The following is an 18,488-nucleotide window of genomic DNA, read 5'->3' as shown; positions in this document are numbered from 1 at the left end:
AAAATTACATTTAAAAAAAAAGACATGTGGACGTAAGTAGGTTTTCTACACAGACATGGATATATACTTCTCATCCAAGACAGAAATAAAATAAGAAATATAAAGATGAAGAGAAGCAAAGATGAAGAGACAAACCGCTGGCCTTGTGATTGGTCCGTTCTACCCTTATAGAATTTATTTAGTCTTTTCTTGTTGTTGTGCTCTTCACCATCTGTCTCTAGTTCAAGTATACACACATCTACGGACAGTGTATGTAACCATAAATACTAACTCTAGCTGCAGATTTTAAACTGAGGATTATATGAGACGACAAGATACTGAATTACTGTTCTCCAAAAAATCTCCTGTTTGTCTTTCAGCTACATTTTCATGTAAAAAATCTTGTTACAAATCACAGCGCCTGCTCATTACAGTTTCATGAGAATCACATAGACATACAATAAGACATGGCCAGGTTTATCTATTGAACACCACTCAATTCATCAACTCAAACAGTTTTACATAGCTGAAAAAAGAACGTCATCAAAATGTATTAATACACAGGCCCAACAACCATTAATTTAATTATTGTATCTTCTTGAATGCATTCCTGCATAGGCCTAAGTCTTTTTTTTCTCCTGAGGTCTCTGTATTACAAAAAACTAGAAATGCTTCTTTATTAAGCCAAAGAGTCATATGCACTTTGTGTATGAACATTGTGTTTTATAAACACAACCACGTTGTAGAAACTCTATTTGTTCCACAAAAATATGATCATGATGAAGAGTGACCTGAGTGACCTCTATAGTAAAGGAGTTGTAGTTACTAAAGCCGGCCTCTAGATGGCGAAATTGGACAATACAGCTGATAAACTGTGTGATTGTGTGGAAAACTCCTTCATCTGACCATCTGACAGTTTGGAAACAAGCTGAATTTCAGCACGCAAAAAAGTTTGTGATTGATATGTTTAATTTTATTTTTACATGGAATCCTTTCTAAGTTCAAATCAGACATTTGTTGTTGTTTTTTTTTTTAATCTAAACTAATTTAAAGTAACTTCCCTCATCAACTTTCATTGTTCCTGACTTGCCTCTGATGTTGCTTGACCTACTCTGAAACCATGTCATGTGTTTTTTTCTCTGCTGGAGATAAAATTAAAGCCAACAAATCCAGCCGCATGTCACGCCCTGAATGCCTCACTGCCGTATGATTCTGTGTGGCAGACGAGTGACCTTTTGTCATGAAGACTGAAGAAAAACCTGAAATAAAACATCAAATCTGTCACACAGCGATGGGTGCATTTGTCACTGTGCTTAACGGCGCGTAAAAGCGCCATTCCAAAACATCCCGCGCGTTCCAGTGCGCCGTCAAGTTTCAGCAAATCAACTATCCGATATTAGCCATTATTTACAAAACAACTTCTATTCATGAGCAGACAGACCAGGTCATATTTATAACTAATGCACAAGTGAAGGTTATTTATTTAAACACCAACACAAACTGAATGAATAGGTTTGTGTTGTTGTATCGTGTTCTTATCCAGTTAAATACAGAATATACAGTAAAGCTATGCAAATAATCAAAGCTGTTATTGAAAACCGAATTTAAAGCAAACAACAAACTCTTTAAATGAAAATATCTTTATTATTCCCAACAAATCCAAGTCTTTACAAGCCAACAACAGGGGGTTGCAGGGAGAGACGTTTTAACAGCAGATTATGAATGTTTAAAAAAAAAAAAAAAAAAAGTAAAGGGATAAAGCATACTTAAGTTCTTGGAATGACTGTAGAAGTTTAGTCCAACCAAAAAAAAAAGTCAAATGCTCCAGGAAATGCGTTTGCTCAGCACCCAGTGTTCATTAGGAGAGTTTTTACTTCTTGGCAGCAGCAGCTCTGGTCCTGGTGGCCCGTTTGGCCTTCATAGGACTCTTTTTAGGACTCTTCTTAGGAGTCTTCGGCTTCTTCTTTTTCACCACCTTCTACTTGCGCGGTTTAGGAGCCTTTTTGTTCACTTTGAAGGAGCCAGAAGCACCGCTGCCTTTGGTTTGGACCAGAAACTTTTTGTCCACCAAGCTTTTGATGGCGACAAGGATTCTGGCGTTGTTCTTCACCACGTCATATCCTCCAGCCTTCAAAGCTTCCTTCAGGGCAGCCAGGGAGAGACCTCCAGGCTCTGAGGATTCAGCCACAGCTTTATAGATCAGGCTTGACAATAAGGGACCGCTCTTCTTTTTTGTGGCTTTCTTCTTTGGAGAAGACATAGTGCAATAGTGTCAGGGTCAGAAGGCAGGGCTCACAGAGATAAAGGACAGAGTGATATCTCTGTTTGCCCTCTTGACAGCTCTGGCCTTAATGAAGAGCTGGTGAGAACCGTGTAGAGCCAGCCTCCCTACCAGCACACATCTAGTCTCCACCACAAACCTGATAAAGTTTGTGTTTTCTCCAGCTGAATATTTCGATAAAAAATGTGCCTAAAATGTTGAAAATCCACATAAAACACAGACCACAAGAATCAACAGGATCTGTATGGTACAAATATATGTATATTATGTAGCAAATTAAACTAAATATCTTCAAGTATCTCTGATTGTTCAAATGAAGCCCTTGTAAAGCTTAATGTGAGACGTGTATTTTGAACATTTTCACGAATTTCAACTGTCTTAAAAATAGGAGACAGACTTTAAGAGCTGAATACCTTTTGATTACAAAGTGGCTGATTAACTGACTCCCAAACTGGCTTTAATTTCAGCCTTTAAAGCTGATTAAATTCACTTTAAGATCTTCAAAGAAGCACAGTCTTCTCGAAGACCCATCATGGAGTGAACTCAGCATAGATTTAAATCTCTGAAATGCATGTTCAGGACCGTTTTAATGCAAACACCAGCTGGAAAAGATGAAATAATAGAATAGAGTTGTATGTCTTATGTTATGTTGTTAAAGTATGAGAGCAGGTTCCTTTATTGTGTCCTCTCTAAGGGGAGTTGGACCTCAGCCAGTTTAAGAGTTAAATGCTTACATGAGTCCCCTCAGCCCTCCTCCCACCCTCTGCCTTCCTCCCCCCTCTGCCTCCTTCCCCCTTTACCCTCCTCCCCCCCCCCCCTGCACCCTGCCACAGTCTGCCCCTACAGCATCTGTCATTACCCCCCTCCACCTCCACCCCCCGCGTGCTCCACTAATTCATGCACCCTAAAAAACTCTGCATAGCCGTTTACTGTTTACTGTTTATACTGTTTATGCTATTTGCACCTTTCAACGCACTACCTCACTTTTTAACTTCATCTGCACTCTGTTTATATTGTTAATGTTTTATAATTTATCTACATACATACTACCTCATGGTGAAAGACTCACAAGTGCCCTTGTCTGTCGATTGTCTGTCGTTCGTTATTTGTTGTCCAATGTCTTTAGTTAAGTTATCTGTTTTATAGTATTGTTTTTTTTTATTGCTAGTTTTAGTGCTCTTCTTTTGCACTGCAGGTTTGCACTGGGGTTGGGGGGGATTGCAATTTCATCTGTGCTGTATGTTTAACATGGAGCATATTTGACAATAAACAACCTTGAACCTTGAACCTTGAACCTTATCAGCCTGTACAGAACGGCGCCAAGAGAAACGACTTCTGGATTCATTCCACTTTAATTTTGTTTTGTTTTTTTACCATCAGTGTGATATTTATCCAGATCAATATATTTAAAAAAAAATATTTATAAGCATGTATTTATGTGTATGTAAAGCACTTTGGTGCTGCATGAAAGAACTCTGAGGCAGCTCTGGCTTCATACTTCACTGAATATTCAACTTTTTTTCACTTAACTAATCCCTTATTAGACACACACACACACACAGGGCCGAATCACATGCACAAGCAGGACCTGTGGACATGTATTAGTGGAGAGATGTCAGAGTGAGGCAGCTACTGTGCAGCCAGAACTACAGAGCTGTTTGCAGTTCAGTATCCTGCTCAAGGGCACATCAGCAGTGCTCAGGAGGGGCCCTGCCTCTCCAGCTACCAGACCTACTTTCATAACATCAGGAGTTGAACTGTTTCTCAACCCTGCTCCTGATAGACTTCAGAGCTTCTGCCGCCCCTAACTCACAACCTTATTTCAGTCTGTGTTGTGATGCATTTGGTCCATTAGCATCATTTTGAAATCTGAAGTTGCATCATATTTAATACATAAAATTACATTTTCTATAGGATTTCATTGTTTCCCTTTTAGTGTTATATAAGAGCCAGAACAGTCATTTCGCTCTGATCACATTGAAGGTGAAGTATATTTAATCAAAGATGGACGATGGAATTACCCGCTCGAGGAGATTAGGTCAGTCGACTCAGTCACCTCTTTTAAGGCCTTTCTTCAGACAAATTATACAGACAAGTATGTACTATTTTTGTTATTGTATATCATATACAGTATAAACCATAGTGTAGGAGCCATTTTGTGTTTATTGTTATTGGCATGTTATTTAGTTTAGATATTTCTTGTATATTATTTTCCACTAGGGACACTGAAGGCACGGGGGTGTTTATATCGGACCATAGGTGACAGGAAGGGGAGGGAACAGAGGGAGCACAAACAGTTCTCACCAGACAGGCACTCATGTCAGACCAGCACTCATGTTACCACCAGCACTAAGAAAAACCACTGGAAAATGGTATGTTTTGTTCTCATTTTATCATCATCAGTTCACTACAATAAACCGTCAAGTCAACAAGAATTACAACTGGACTGTCATGATTTGCCTCTGCGTTCAAACTTCATCCCTGCCTGCCTGTTAATGGCAATCAAATAAAAGGACGAACAAAATTGAAAAATTGCCATTACAACTAAGTGAGAACTAGGCTGTATGAGTATAATTCAAACGATAAGAGAGGATTGAGATGTTGACAAAGATTGTTTTGTTTTACAAACCTGATTGCCATCACCGATCAACTGGAATTGACACCGGCCCTACACTAATTGCTGCGGTGGAGTCAGCTAACTGAAAGCTACAGTCTTTAAACACATCAGCTGTTTGAAACATTGTATCGTTGACGCACGGCGTTTTCATTCAAAAAAAAAAAAGTCTGCTGTCAATTCTGATGTTCCGCCACAGGAGGGCGATGTTGAGAAGGATTCTGAGAAGGAAAAACGAGTTATCAGACCAACTGCAAAAGGCATGCTTTTATTCATTGAAACATGTCAGAAGTCAAGAAACTCAAAATTTAAACAAGCTAAAAAATCAATGGAAGTGCTAAAAGAGCTCATGAAATTAAATGAAAATACAACTGATGTCAAATCTACCTTGGAACAATTAATAAAACTCTGTCATGAAGCCAAAGAAAACCACGAGTCATTGATGAATTTACCACTGCCTGAAAATGAATATGAAAAGCAAAATCAATGGTTTAATCAAAAAAATGGAAAAATATGATGGCTTTGTACAAGATGTTAAACTGTGGTTATCTGAAGTTGGACAAACACCACACATCAATGTTGAAGGTCAAATTGCAACACAACAAGATGAGGTAAACTCAGATATTATTGGACCTGATGACAGTGTATCAAACGCCTCAAAACCAATATCAAGCCACAAATCTCGCTCTTCATCACGTGCATCTTCAACATCATCTGCCTACATTAAAGCACAGGCGGAAAAGGCTGCACTCATGGAAAGAGCTGATGCCTTGAGGAAAAAAACATGAACTTGAAGCCCAAGAGGAGCCATTGAAAAGAATGAAGGAACAACTGGAACTGGAGACTGAGCTGGCAGCAACAAATGTAAAAATCAATGTGTTAAAGGGGAGAGACACATCTGATGGAATGAACTCTTACTTGATAAAAGCAACTGCTCAAAAGGAAGGATCAGCTGAGTGGAAAGCACCTACAAGTGAACATTATCCTGATCAAATACAACAAGGACAGGATAAATGGAAGGAAACTGAATCTTTCTCTCAGCAGCAGGTTGTTAAACCAAAGCAAATATAGCAGACTTAAGATGGACACTGGCATTCATGAAGGCAAACATTCAGGCAGGCTACAGGATCAACATGTTAATTTTCTGTAACGTAGCAAGAGGGCACGTACACACGTACAGCAGTAAGGTCTCTCTCCCAGTACAAAAGCCGTCCCTCTTATATTTCAAAGTGCAATATAGAACATTAAATCAACAAAAATACATTATAACACACCTGTAACGTAGCAAGAGGGCACGTCACATGTACACACGTACAGCAATAAGGTCTCTCTCCCTGCAGCGAGCGAAAATATGCAAATGAGGCAAAATGTCCAACGTTTTTATCATAGTTTAGCGTCATCGGACAAAACTAACTTCAAAAATCATAAACAAACTTGGGGCGCCAGTGGCGCAGCGCGCGCGCCCCATATAGTGAGGCTCTGCTCCTCGCATGGGCGGCCCGGGTTCGCGTCCGGCCTGTGGCCACCTTCCCGCAGCTCTCTCCCTGTTTCCGACTCTATCCACTGTCCTTCCCTATCAATAAAGGCCAAAAATAAACCTTTAAAAAAAAAAAGTCATAAACAAACTTACAATAAGTTCACGCTACATCTTTGTGCAGTTTAAAACAGAATAAACTACTTGTTTTATACTCGCTAGCTTAAACAATGGAAGAGCCCTTTATTTTTGTAAATAAAAAGCGCACAGGAAAAGTGATTGTACAGTTCTAAACAACAAGTTTTGGGAATGTTCACAAACATTAAATAGGAAAATATTTTAAAACAAAAAGATTTACTCGGCTACATACTCCCCTCTGAACTTTTCAAAACGGCACAAGAATAGATCGACAGATGACTGAAATGCACCATGAACCACTTATCACAAATAGTACAGTCTCACAAGCAACATAAATGTCTCCCAACCAAAAGGGAAAGCGAAACAAAGAAGCTGGCCAGGCTCCTAATATCTACTTGCTAAAGAAAGTGCCTTATACACAATCACATACTGACAACTAAACAACTGTTACCCTGTATACATTTGGTCACACTAAATAATGTCGACAACACATATCCTCCATACTGATGCAATTCCTGTGATCTAACAACCTATATGAATAAAGTCCTGGCAACCTCACGTACAAAAGTGCCTGCTTGCTTGTTTTTCTGAGTCATGTTTTGAATTAACCTGCTAACTGGCTTCACTACCCTCCCCACTCTGGTCCTAATGGGGGCAACTGGTTGACTTGGTGATGCCCTGTCATGGTCTGTAATAACCCTATTAGTCTCTCTGAATGACTGATACTAGGATTTGGCCCGACTATGGTCTGCCCCAAGTCTGCCACACTCCTCCCGTCCTTGTCTGATCCAACTCCATCCATCTCATGTCCAACACTCTCACCAGCAGGAGGGCACGGCTCAACATCTCCAAAGGGGTCGGGAGAATGACTGTCGGTTACATGTTCAGTCACTCGAGGGCCTTCCATGGAAGTGGATTCAGCTACCCAGCTAGCAGTGCGTATGGAATGTCATGTCACCATTGTACATATTTCACTCACATTTCAACAGTGCGTATGGAATGGTCAACTTCTGACCCTTCTACTATGAGGCTCACCTCTCCATCATTGGTCTGTTGACCTGACTCAGATCCATCATCAAATGAAGACGACTCCTCCACTTGGTCCACCTCAACTGGCAGAAAGTTGGCTTGCAAAAGCAAGTTTCTGTGGACAACTCTCTCTTGACCAGTGCCTAGGTGTCTGATACGGTAGGTGTGACACCTTGGGTCTCTGGAGACAACTGTGTATAGTATAGACTCCCACTGGTCTGCTAGTTTTCTGAGACCCCGTACACACCTGTTGGCCAACAGGACCCGATCTCCCTCCTCGATGTCTGCACCGAGTACCTTTGTTGTACAGATCTGCCTGACGCTGCTGACTGAGATTCGTGTTGACTTGGGCTGTGGCTAGAGCTTCCCAGAGGTCTTCTCTCATCCTCTTGACATAGCTGTCATAGTCCGTGATATCATTGTCTCTTTCGATGTTGTGAAAAATAACATCTACTGGCAGTCCTGGGATCCGGCCATACATCAAAGAAAACGGCGCATAGCCAGTGGACTCATGCACTGTGCAGTTATAAGCAAAAGTCAGTGTCTGCAGCATCTGCGGCCATCTTTGCTTGTCTCTGGGCGGTAAGGACCTGATCATGTTGCCTAAAGTTCTGTTGAACCTCTTACAGTTGCCGTTACCCATTGAGTGGTACGGAGTTGTTCTGGACTTTACCACACCCCTTATTTGCAACAGCTCCTGAACCAACTGGCTCTCAAAATGTGCACCCTGGTCTGAATGGATCATCTGAGGAAATCCATATACACAGAAGTAGCGATCCCATAGCTGACGTGCTACCTGCTTCGCTGATTGATCAGGGCACTTGAAGGCATGGGCCATTTTGGTGAAATGGTCCGTCACTACCAACACATCCAAACTTTTCCCTTTAGAATCTTCTGCCGACCAGAAATCCAGACAGATCAACTCCAGGGGGCTTGTGGTCTTGATACTCTCAAGCTTAGCTCTTCCCTCAGGTTCCAGAGTCTTACTGACAACACAGCGCTTGCAGCACTTGACATATTCCCTGATGTCATGCTCTATGTTCACCCAGAAGAATCTTTGCCTAGCCAGATGCAAGGTCCGGCTCTGACCTTGATCGCCTGCCTTATCGTGGACACCCTGCAGAATATGGCTGACCAAGGAGGTGGGAACGATGTACTGGTGACGCTTCTTTCCAGTCAGCAGATCCTTACAGACCCTGTAAAGGACACCATCCAGCAATTTTAGTTTGTACCACTGCTTTAGATTCTTTAGCACCCTTGACGACAATCCTGCTCTCCCTCCTTGACGGCCGTCTACCGCGGTCAACAAATGGGTTGACCTGGGACAGAGAGACATCCTTTCTTTGCTCATCCTCGAGCTCTTGAAGCGAGAAAGCAGGTAAGGTATCCAGACCCGGTGGAACTAAGTTTTGCAGGTCCTGAGCGAGCCAAGAGACCACCCTTTGCTTAGAGCCATGATCCCACTCAACATGGCTATCTAAAACTGCAGACACCTCATGACTGGTGAAGGAGCTGTGCACCAAGTCGTCAGGCACAGGGTGCTGCTCAACAGCCTGATGGTTTGCACTGGCTCTGAACATTTCTTGCACGACACCTTCTTGGACTCGTTCTGACTCATCCAACAGTTCTACATATGGCTCCCTCATAAGCCTTTGGCAGACACGGTTCTGGATGAAGGGCCGTCTGCTCAAAGCATCAGAAACAATGTTCTTACTGCCCAGAGTTTGATTGTCCACAATAACTTGTTAATTCATTTTGTATATATGGACCTATGGGTCTGAAATGAAGTATAAAATAAAGTAATCATCGGTTATAATTTAATATTTGTGAGTCTAAGCTCAGTGCCGAACACACATTGGCTACCCCGACTGCACATGTACCCCCCTCTTATCACACACACTATACATCACTGTCCATCGTTCTCTGAGGCGTTCAGCTTGAACACTTCACATGCTACCGTTCGGACAGAATCCTTATTAAAGGAGGAAAGAAGAAAGGTGGTGGAGTCTGTGTCTACATCAGGGATGCTTGGTGTCGGGATGCAGCTGTGGTATGTAAACACTGTTCACCGCTGGCGGAGTTTATGATCGTAAGGTGCCGTCCTTTCTATCAACCGAGGGAGATTACAGCGATCCTGTGTATAACCCCCCCACTAACAACAATGTGGATAGAGTCGACGCACTTTGGGAACTGTACAACGCCATCGGTGAGCAGCAGACAGCCAACCCAGACGGATTTTTCATCATCGCGGGGGATTTTAACCATGCAAATCTCAAGACGGTTTTACCCCACTTCCACCAACACGTGAACTTCCCCACAAGAGAAGGTAACACCTTAGAGGTGATTTACACATCTGTTAAAGGTGCTTACAAGGCTTCGCCCCTCCCCCACATTGGCCGCTCTGACCACATCAGTGTAATGCTAATGCAAGCTTACAGACCCAGGGTTAAAGTCACCAAACCAGTTCTGAAGCAGGTATGTGTGTGGACAGAGGGGGCTTCTGCTGCACTGCAGGACTGCTTTGAAACCACAGACTGGGAGATGTTTAAGCAGGCAGCCACCTACAACAACCACACAGACATTGAGGAGTACTCTGACACTTTTACGTCCTACATCGGCAAATGCATTGATGATGTCACCACCACCAGAACCATCACCACCCGGGCTAGACAGAAGCCATGGCTGACAGGAGAGGTACACGGGCTACTGAGGGCCAGGAACATCGCCTTCAGAGCTGGAGATGCAGTCGGCCTGAGAACAGCGAGGGCCAACCTGTCCCGTGGCATCAGGAAAGCTAAACACAGCTACTCACTTAAAGTAACCGGACACTTCAAGGACAGCAGAGATGCGCAGAGCCTGTGGCGTGGTATCCAGACCATCACAGACTACAAACCCAAGCCACAGACCTGTGACAACAACACCTCTCTGCTGAACGACCTAAACAGCTTCTTTGCCAGGTTTGAAGCAAACGACAGCATGCCTGCACAGAAGACCACCCCTCCTCCCCACGACCAGACCCTGTGCCTGACTGCAGCCAGCGTGAAGAGAACCTTCTCCAACATCAACACCCGCAAGGCTGCAGGTCCAGACAACATACCTGGCCGTGTGCTGAAGGACTGTGCAGAGGAGCTCAAAGATGTCTTCACATACGTTTTCAACACTTCTCTGAGGCATCTGTTGTTCCAGCATGCTTCAGAACGACCACCATCATACCCATTCCAAAGAAGCCATCACCATCCACTCTCAATGACTATAGACCCATTGCACTGACCCCCATCATCATGAAGTGCTTTGAAAGATTAGTCATGGCCCACATCAAATCCACCCTTCGATCCACCCTGGACCCCTACCAGTTTGCATACCGGGGCAACAGATCAACCGAGGATGCAATCTGCTCTGCTCTTTACCCAGCCCTCACCCACCTGGACTCCAAAAATTCATACGTCAGAATGCTGTTCATAGACTTCAGTTCAGCATTCAACACCATCATCCCTCAGCAGCTGATCGGCAAACTGGACCAGCTGGGGCTCAGCACTTCCCTGTGCAACTGGCTGCTGGACTTCCTTAGCGAGAGGCCTCAGACTGTGTGGGTTGGCGCCAACGCATCAAAAACCACCATCCTGAGCACCGGGGCCCCCCAAGGCTGTGTACTCAGCCCCCTGCTCTTCACGCTGCTGACCCACGACTGCACTCCATCCTTCAGCAGCAACCACATTGTGAAGTTCGCGGACGACACAACAGTGGTCGGTCTCATCTCCAACAACGATGAGACGCACTACAGGATGGAGGTGGGCCAACTGGCCACGTGGTGCAAAGACAACAACCTCTTCCTGAATATCGACAAGAACAAGGAGGTTGTTGCCGGCTCTACCAGACTGAGAAACAGCTTCTTCCACCAAGCTGTCAGGAAGCTCTCCCCTCTCTTCCCTCCCTTCCCTCCCCTCTGCCCCGATGAACACTGAACATTGGAACCTCCTCCTGTTTGAACATTGAAACAGAGCCCTGGTCACTTATTGCACATTGCACGCATGCACAAGTTTCACTTTTCTAATAATCTTGTTTTATACTCCATTTTTATTTAACTTTGTACTTTTTGCACATTTTTGCACATTTAGGTTTATTCTTGTAAATAACGTAATTTCGATTTCACTGTATGTCTGACATATTTTGGAATTGACAATAAAGAACCTTGAACCTTGAACCTTATGAGATCTTGTCTCACAAATATGTGTCTATTTTCATCTTCGGTGAATGTGATGTGCTTCAGTACATAACAGATCACAACACTAATCAATAATTAATAGTTAATTATTAGCTGTTCATCACTCCTCCAGCCCACCTCAAAACATTCACAGCATCTTTTTTTATTACAAATACAAAATGACATAAAAAAAAAAAAAGATGTGTGGACGTAAGTAGGTTTTCTACACAGACATGGATATATACTTCTCATCCAAGACAGAAATAAAATAAGAAATATAAAGATGAAGAGAAGCAACAAACAGACAAACCGCTGGCCTTGTGATTGGTCCGTTCTACCCTTATAGAATTTATTTAGTCTTTTGTTGTTGTTGTGCTCTTCACCATCTGTCTCTACTTCAAGTACACACACATCTACGGACAGTGTATGTAACCATAAATACTAACTCTAGCTGTAGATTTTAAACTGAGGATTATATGAGACAACGAGATACTGAATTACCATTCTCCAAAAAATCTCCAAAAAATCTCCTGTTTGTCTTTCAGCTACATTTTCATGTAAAAAAATCTTGTTACAAATCACAGCGCCTGCTCATTACAGTTTCATGAGAATCACATAGATATACAATAAGACATGGCCAGGTTTATCTATTGAGCACCACTCAATTCATCAACTCAAACAGTTTTACATAGCTGAAAAAAAGAACTTCATCAAAATGTATTAATACACAGGCCCAACAACCATTAATTTAATTATTGGATCTTCTTGAATGCATTCCTGCATAGGCCTAAGTCTTGTTTTTCTCCTGAGGTCTCTGTATTACAAAAAACTACAAATGCTTCTTTATTAAGCCAAAGAGTCATTTGCACTTAGAGTATGAACATTGTGTTTTATAAACACAACCACGTTGTAGAAACTCTATTTGTTCCACAAAAATATGATCACGATGAAGAGTGACCTGAGTGACCTCTATTGTAAATGAGTTGTAGTTACTAAAGCCGGCCTCTAGATGGCGAAATTGGACAATACAGCTGATAAACTGTGTGTGTGGAAAACTCCTTCATCTGACCATCTGACAGTTTGGAAACAAGCTGAATTTCAGTGCGCAAAATTTTTTATTTTTTAAATTTAATTTAATTTTTACATCTTTTACATGGAATACTTTATAAGTTCAAATCAGACATTTGTTGTTGTTTTTTTTAAAATCCAAACTAATTTAAAGTAACTTCCCTCATCAACTTTCATTGTTCCTGACTTGCCTCTGATGTTGCTTGACCTACTATGAAACCATGTCATGTTTTTTTCTCTGCTGGAGATAAAATTAAAGCCAACAAATCCAGCCGCATGTCACGCCCTGAATGCCTCACTGTTGTCACTGACGATAAGACGCGTTTGGCAGGCAGCTGGGAGTGTCACAAGCTTTAGTTTAGAGACCTGCCTAGTCTAACCCTGTGTACTTCTGCCAAAACCCGTCAACGCATAAAAAAAAGGCGCAAACTAAGAAGTAACTTCCCAAAGCCCGATACAGGGTTCTTCTTTTTGTTGTCCTTGTTACTTTCCGACAATTTCTCACAATAAGCCGTATGATTCTGTGTGGCAGACGAGTGACCTTTTGTCATGAAGACTGAAGAAAAACCTGAAATAAAACATCAAATTTGTCACACAGTGATGGGTGCATTTGTCACTGTGCTTAACGGCGCGTAAAAGCGCCATTCTAAAACATCCCGCGCGTTCCAGTGCGCCGTCAAGTTTCAGCAAATCAACTATCCGATATTAGCCATTATTTCTCAAGTGTAACACTCCCCTTTTAATGGACACTAAAAAGTGAGCCGTAAATGCAGATTACCTACTGAGCGTGATTTTACGACATGATTTAACCATTAAGACGCACAGTATTATGTGATGCATAAAATACCCACCAATGATTGTTTAAACCCAAAACAACTTCTATTTATGAGCAGACAGACCAGGTCATATTTATAACTAATGCACAAGTGAAGGTTATTTATTTAAACACCAACACAAACTGAATGAATAGGTTTGTGTTGTTGTATCCTGTTCTTATCCAGTTAAATACAGAATATACAGTAAAGCTATGCAAATAATCAAAGCTGTTATTGAAAACCGAATTTAAAGCAAACAACAAACTCTTTAAATGAAAATAGCTTTATTATTCCCAACAAATCCAAGTCTTTACAAGCCAACAACAGGGGGTTGCAGGGAGAGAAGTTTTAACAGCAGATTATGAATGTTTAAAAAAAAAAAAAAAAAAAAGTAAATGGATAAAGCATACTTAAGTTCTTGGAATGACTGTAGAAGTTTAGTCCCACCAAAAGAAAGAAAAAAAAAAGTTAAATGCTCCAGGAAATGCGTTTGCTCAGCACCCAGTGTTCATTAGGAGAGTTTTTACTTCTTGGCAGCAGCAGCTCTGGTCCTGGTGACCCGTTTGGCCTTCATAGGACTCTTTTTAGGACTCTTCTTAGGACTCTTCTTAGGACTCTTCTTAGGAGTCTTTGGCTTCTTGGCCACAGCAGGCTTCTTTGCCTTCTTTGGACTCTTTGGTTTACTCTTTTTCTTAGGTGACTTCTTGGCTGCAGGAGTGGCACCTCCAGCTGCTTTCTTCACACCAGCCTTCTTGACCTTTTTGACTGTTGGCTTCTTCTTTTTCACCACCTTCTTCTTGCGCGGTTTAGGAGCCTTTTTGTTCACTTTGAAGGAGCCAGAAGCACCGCTGCCTTTGGTTTGGACCAGAGACTTTTTGGCCACCAAGCGTTTGATGGCGACAAGGATTCTGGCGTTGTTCTTCACCACGTCATATCCTCCAGCCTTCAAAGCTTTCTTCAGGGCAGCCAGGGAGAGACCTCCGCGCTCTGAGGATTCAGCCACAACTTTCAAGATCAGGCTTGACACTGAGGGACCGCTCTTCTTTTTTGTGGCTTTCTTCTTTGGAGATTTGGCCGAAGCCACAGGAGGCACTGCAGTCACAGCAGAAGACATAGTGCTATAGTGTCAGGGTCAGAAGGCAGGGCTCACAGAGATAAAGGACAGAGTGATATCTCTGTTTGCCCTCTTGGCAGCTCTTGCGTTAATGAAGAGCTGGTGAGAACCGTGTAGAGCCAGCCTCCCTACCAGCACACATCTAGTCTCCACCACAAACCTGATAAAGTTTGTGTTTTCTCCAGCTGAATATTTCGATAAAAAATGTGCCTAAAATTTTGAAAATCCACATAAAACACAGACCACAAGAATCAGCAGGATCCGTATGGTACAAATATATGTATATTATGTGGCAAATTAAACTAAATATCTTCAAGTATCTCTGATTGTTCAAATGAAGCCCTTGTAAAGCTTAATGTGAGACGTGTATTTTGGACATTTTCACGAATTTCAACTGTCTTAAAAATAGGAGACAGACTTTAAGAGCTGAATACCTTTTGATTACAAAGTGGCTGATTAACTGACTCCAAAACTGGCTTTAATTTTGGCCTTTAAAGCTGATTAAATTCACTTTAAGATCTTCAAAGAAGCACAGTCTTCTCGCAGACCCATCATGGAGTGAACTCAGCATAGATTTAAATCTCTGAAATGCATATTCAGGATATTTAATGCAAACACCAGCTGGAAAAGATGAAATAACAGAATAGAGTTGTATGTCTTGTGTTATGTAGTTAAAGTATTAGAGCTGGTTCCTTTATTGTGTCCTCTCTAAGGGGAGTTGGACCTCAGCCAGTTTAAGAGTTATCAGCCTGTACAGAACGGCGCCAAGAGAAACGACTTCTGGATTCATTCCACTTTAATTTTGTTTTGTTTTGGGTTTTTTTACCATCAGTGTGATATTTATCCAGATCAATATATTTAAAAAATATATTTATAAGCATGTATTTATCTGTATGTAAAGCACTTTGGTGCTGCATGAAAGAACTCTGAGGCAGCTCTGGCTTCATACTTTTTTTTCACTTAACTAATCCCTTATTAGTTATACACACACACACACACACACACACACACACACACACACACACACACACACACACACACACACAGGCCCGAATCACATGCACAAGCAGGACCTGTGGACATGTATTAGTGGAGAGATGTCAGAGTGAGGCAGCTGCTGCGCAGCCAGAACTACAGAGCCGTTTGCGGTTCAGTGTCCTGCTCAAGGGCACATCAGCAGTGCTCAGGGGGGGCCCTGCCTCTCCAGCTACCAGACCTACTTCCATAATATGGTCCACATCAGGAGTTGAACTGTTTCTCAACCGTGCTCCCTACACACTTCAGAGCTTCTGCCGCCCCTAACTCACAACCTTATTTCAGTCTGTGTTGTGATGCATTTGGTCCATTAGCATCATTTTGAAATCTGAAGTTGCATCATATTTAATACATAAAATTACATTTTCTATATGATTTCATTGTTTCCCTTTTAGTGTTATATCAGAGCCAGAACAGTCATTTCGCTCTGATCACATTGAAGGTGAAGTATATTTCAGGTCAGTCGACTCAGTCACCTCTTTTAAGGCCTTTCTTCAGACAAATTTCTACTGGCAAACTTTTCCTGATTTTAGTTGAATTTTAATTTTTAGTTAAATCTCACTTTTTAAAATGTATTTTTCTTTTTAGATTTGTTGTCTTAAAGTGATTGTTATTTCTAAATCTGTGACTTGTTTTTGATAAGTGCTGTATAAATAAAGGTTATTGTTATATTCCAATTCAAAGGAGTTTTGTTGGTGATCTGTGTTTAAAAAGCAGTACAGAAAAGTCTGAACATTTACAAATTAATAGTCAGTTAATTTGTATAGTATAGTTTATAATATACACATATCTGCAAAGAGGACATTAAAAATGAGTATGAATCATGTAATAGGTGTAATGAGAAACTTTGGGGGGCAGTTTGTCTTTATGTGTGACAACAGTAAACATGTTTTTAGAGGTTATGACTGCAGATGTTTATCCCCTCAGATGGAGCATCTTCAGAGGATCAGAAGGATACAAAGGATTGATTGGTTCAAAGAAAACCTCTTATACCTTAATCCATTAAGAACATTTATATGCTATATGTATGAGAACATAAGTATGTACTATTGTTGTTATTGTATATCATATACAGTATAAACCATAGTGTTGTTAGCCCTCTGGTATGTCCATATAAAGAATACAGACCTAATCTTACGCTCTCTCACTCTCCCGCCTCCTCATATTTTTTACACGAGATACTTTGGAAGAGTTGGTGTGAGAAAGAGAGAGAGCGAAGATCGTCCTTCAGTGCCTTCTGCAGTGAACTGATATCACCTCCCGCTGTTACTAAGTCCACACACACACAGACACACACACACACACACACACACACACACACACACACACACACAGTTAGTAACAGTAGGTTCAGTAAAGATGCAGTTGGCCCATTAGTGACTTCTTTTAGTACATAAACCTTCGTTTTGAAGTCACTACAAATCATAGAGCTGTGTTTGACACAGCATCACAATCAAGCACTTTGCAAATGGAAATGGAAATAGAAGTAATTTCAGGGAAAGTTTTACTAGTATTATTAAACTTGGTCCAAGTGTTACTTAAAGACTTCCCTTTTACCCTTTGTATTTATTTATTATTATTATTATTATTATTTTTAATTCTTTTTTTTGGGGGGGGGGGGGGGGGGCGTGGGGGGCTCCAGCTGAAAGAGAGAGTGGAAATACATGAGTGAAAGGAGTCGCAGGTCGGAATCAAACCTGCAGCTGTTGTTGTTTGAAGTCTCTGGCCTGAGCAGATGTTGGGCAGACCACTAGGCTATCAGCATCCCTCACCATTTTTTTTAACACAGTTTGTATTTAATTTCAATCTGTGTCTGACATTGACTATATCAAAAGCTTTACTTCCCCAAGCAAACAGTAAGTGCAACAGTTCTTAGATTATTGTTGGTTCCTCTCTTTGTTTGTATCAATGTTTCATTTTAAAGCTACTCTGAGGTGTTTTTCTGCATGCCAGCTTTGAAATAAGCATTCAATAGTAGCCTGTAAAAACAATTGTTTAAATTTTTTTACAGCAAATATTCATAGTGAGTGTTATGTTCAACTTTTGTGAAGGAAGCAGGATTTAACTTTTTGTCAGAAAATGTTTATTTATGTACAGAACAGAATCAGTAAGAAACCTAATTCCCAGCTGTGTCCACAGGGGGCGCCATGATCGTGAGTAACCAAAAGATAAAAAGGAGCTTGAATAAAAAAGGTGAGAAAATAATAAGGGAGTCGTTGTTTTATTGTTATAAATCTTCTATAGGCCTAAATCTGTTTGCTGTATGTCCTCATTATTTTATTGAATCTCTTTTCTGTGTTACCTATTCTTCCTTTACATTTCTGCCTGTTTTTTTTTCATTTAATTTGGCATTTTGTTTTTTGTTTTTGACTTTTTTTTTATTTATTTAAAATGATCCTCTGTTTGAATCCTTTGATTTCATTATCAGGGGAAAACAGATAAGAAGAACAAGAATAATAAAAATGTTACGAAATATATTTCAAATGGCTTCACTTTTACTGCTGCCATGTATGGAAGCCCTGACTGGACATGTACCCAGACAATTTAATTGTACACAGTTGGTTGTTTTCTTAAAATGTCAATTTATATATGTTGGTTTGTTGAGATAACAACTGTAGGCTAATTCTCCTGTGAGAATGGGTTAATTTTTAAAGTTTTAGAGAAAAAGAGTGAAATCAAGCCATTGTCAGGAGAAAAAAAAGTAAAAACAACATAATGGGTGTGTATGATTTGGGCTTTC

At 41.1% G+C, this 18,488-nt stretch overlaps 1 protein-coding gene across 1 annotated transcript; it reads right to left on the bottom strand.

The window, feature by feature from the left end:
• Positions 1–13,866: 13,866 nt before the first annotated feature.
• On the bottom strand, positions 13,867–14,823 carry LOC306824309 (uncharacterized protein). The gene has a single exon (XM_079344403.1). The coding sequence runs from the start codon at positions 14,711–14,713 to the stop codon at positions 14,123–14,125; it is 591 nt and encodes a 196-aa protein (XP_079200529.1). The 5' UTR covers positions 14,714–14,823; the 3' UTR covers positions 13,867–14,122.
• Between the last annotated feature and the right edge of the window lie 3,665 nt (positions 14,824–18,488).

The sequence above is a fragment of the Symphodus melops genome (genome assembly GCF_947650265.1).
Source record: "Symphodus melops genome assembly, chromosome: 1".
NCBI classification, from domain to species: Eukaryota; Metazoa; Chordata; class Actinopteri; order Labriformes; family Labridae; genus Symphodus; species Symphodus melops.
This window is presented reverse-complemented; position numbering and strand designations above follow the sequence as displayed.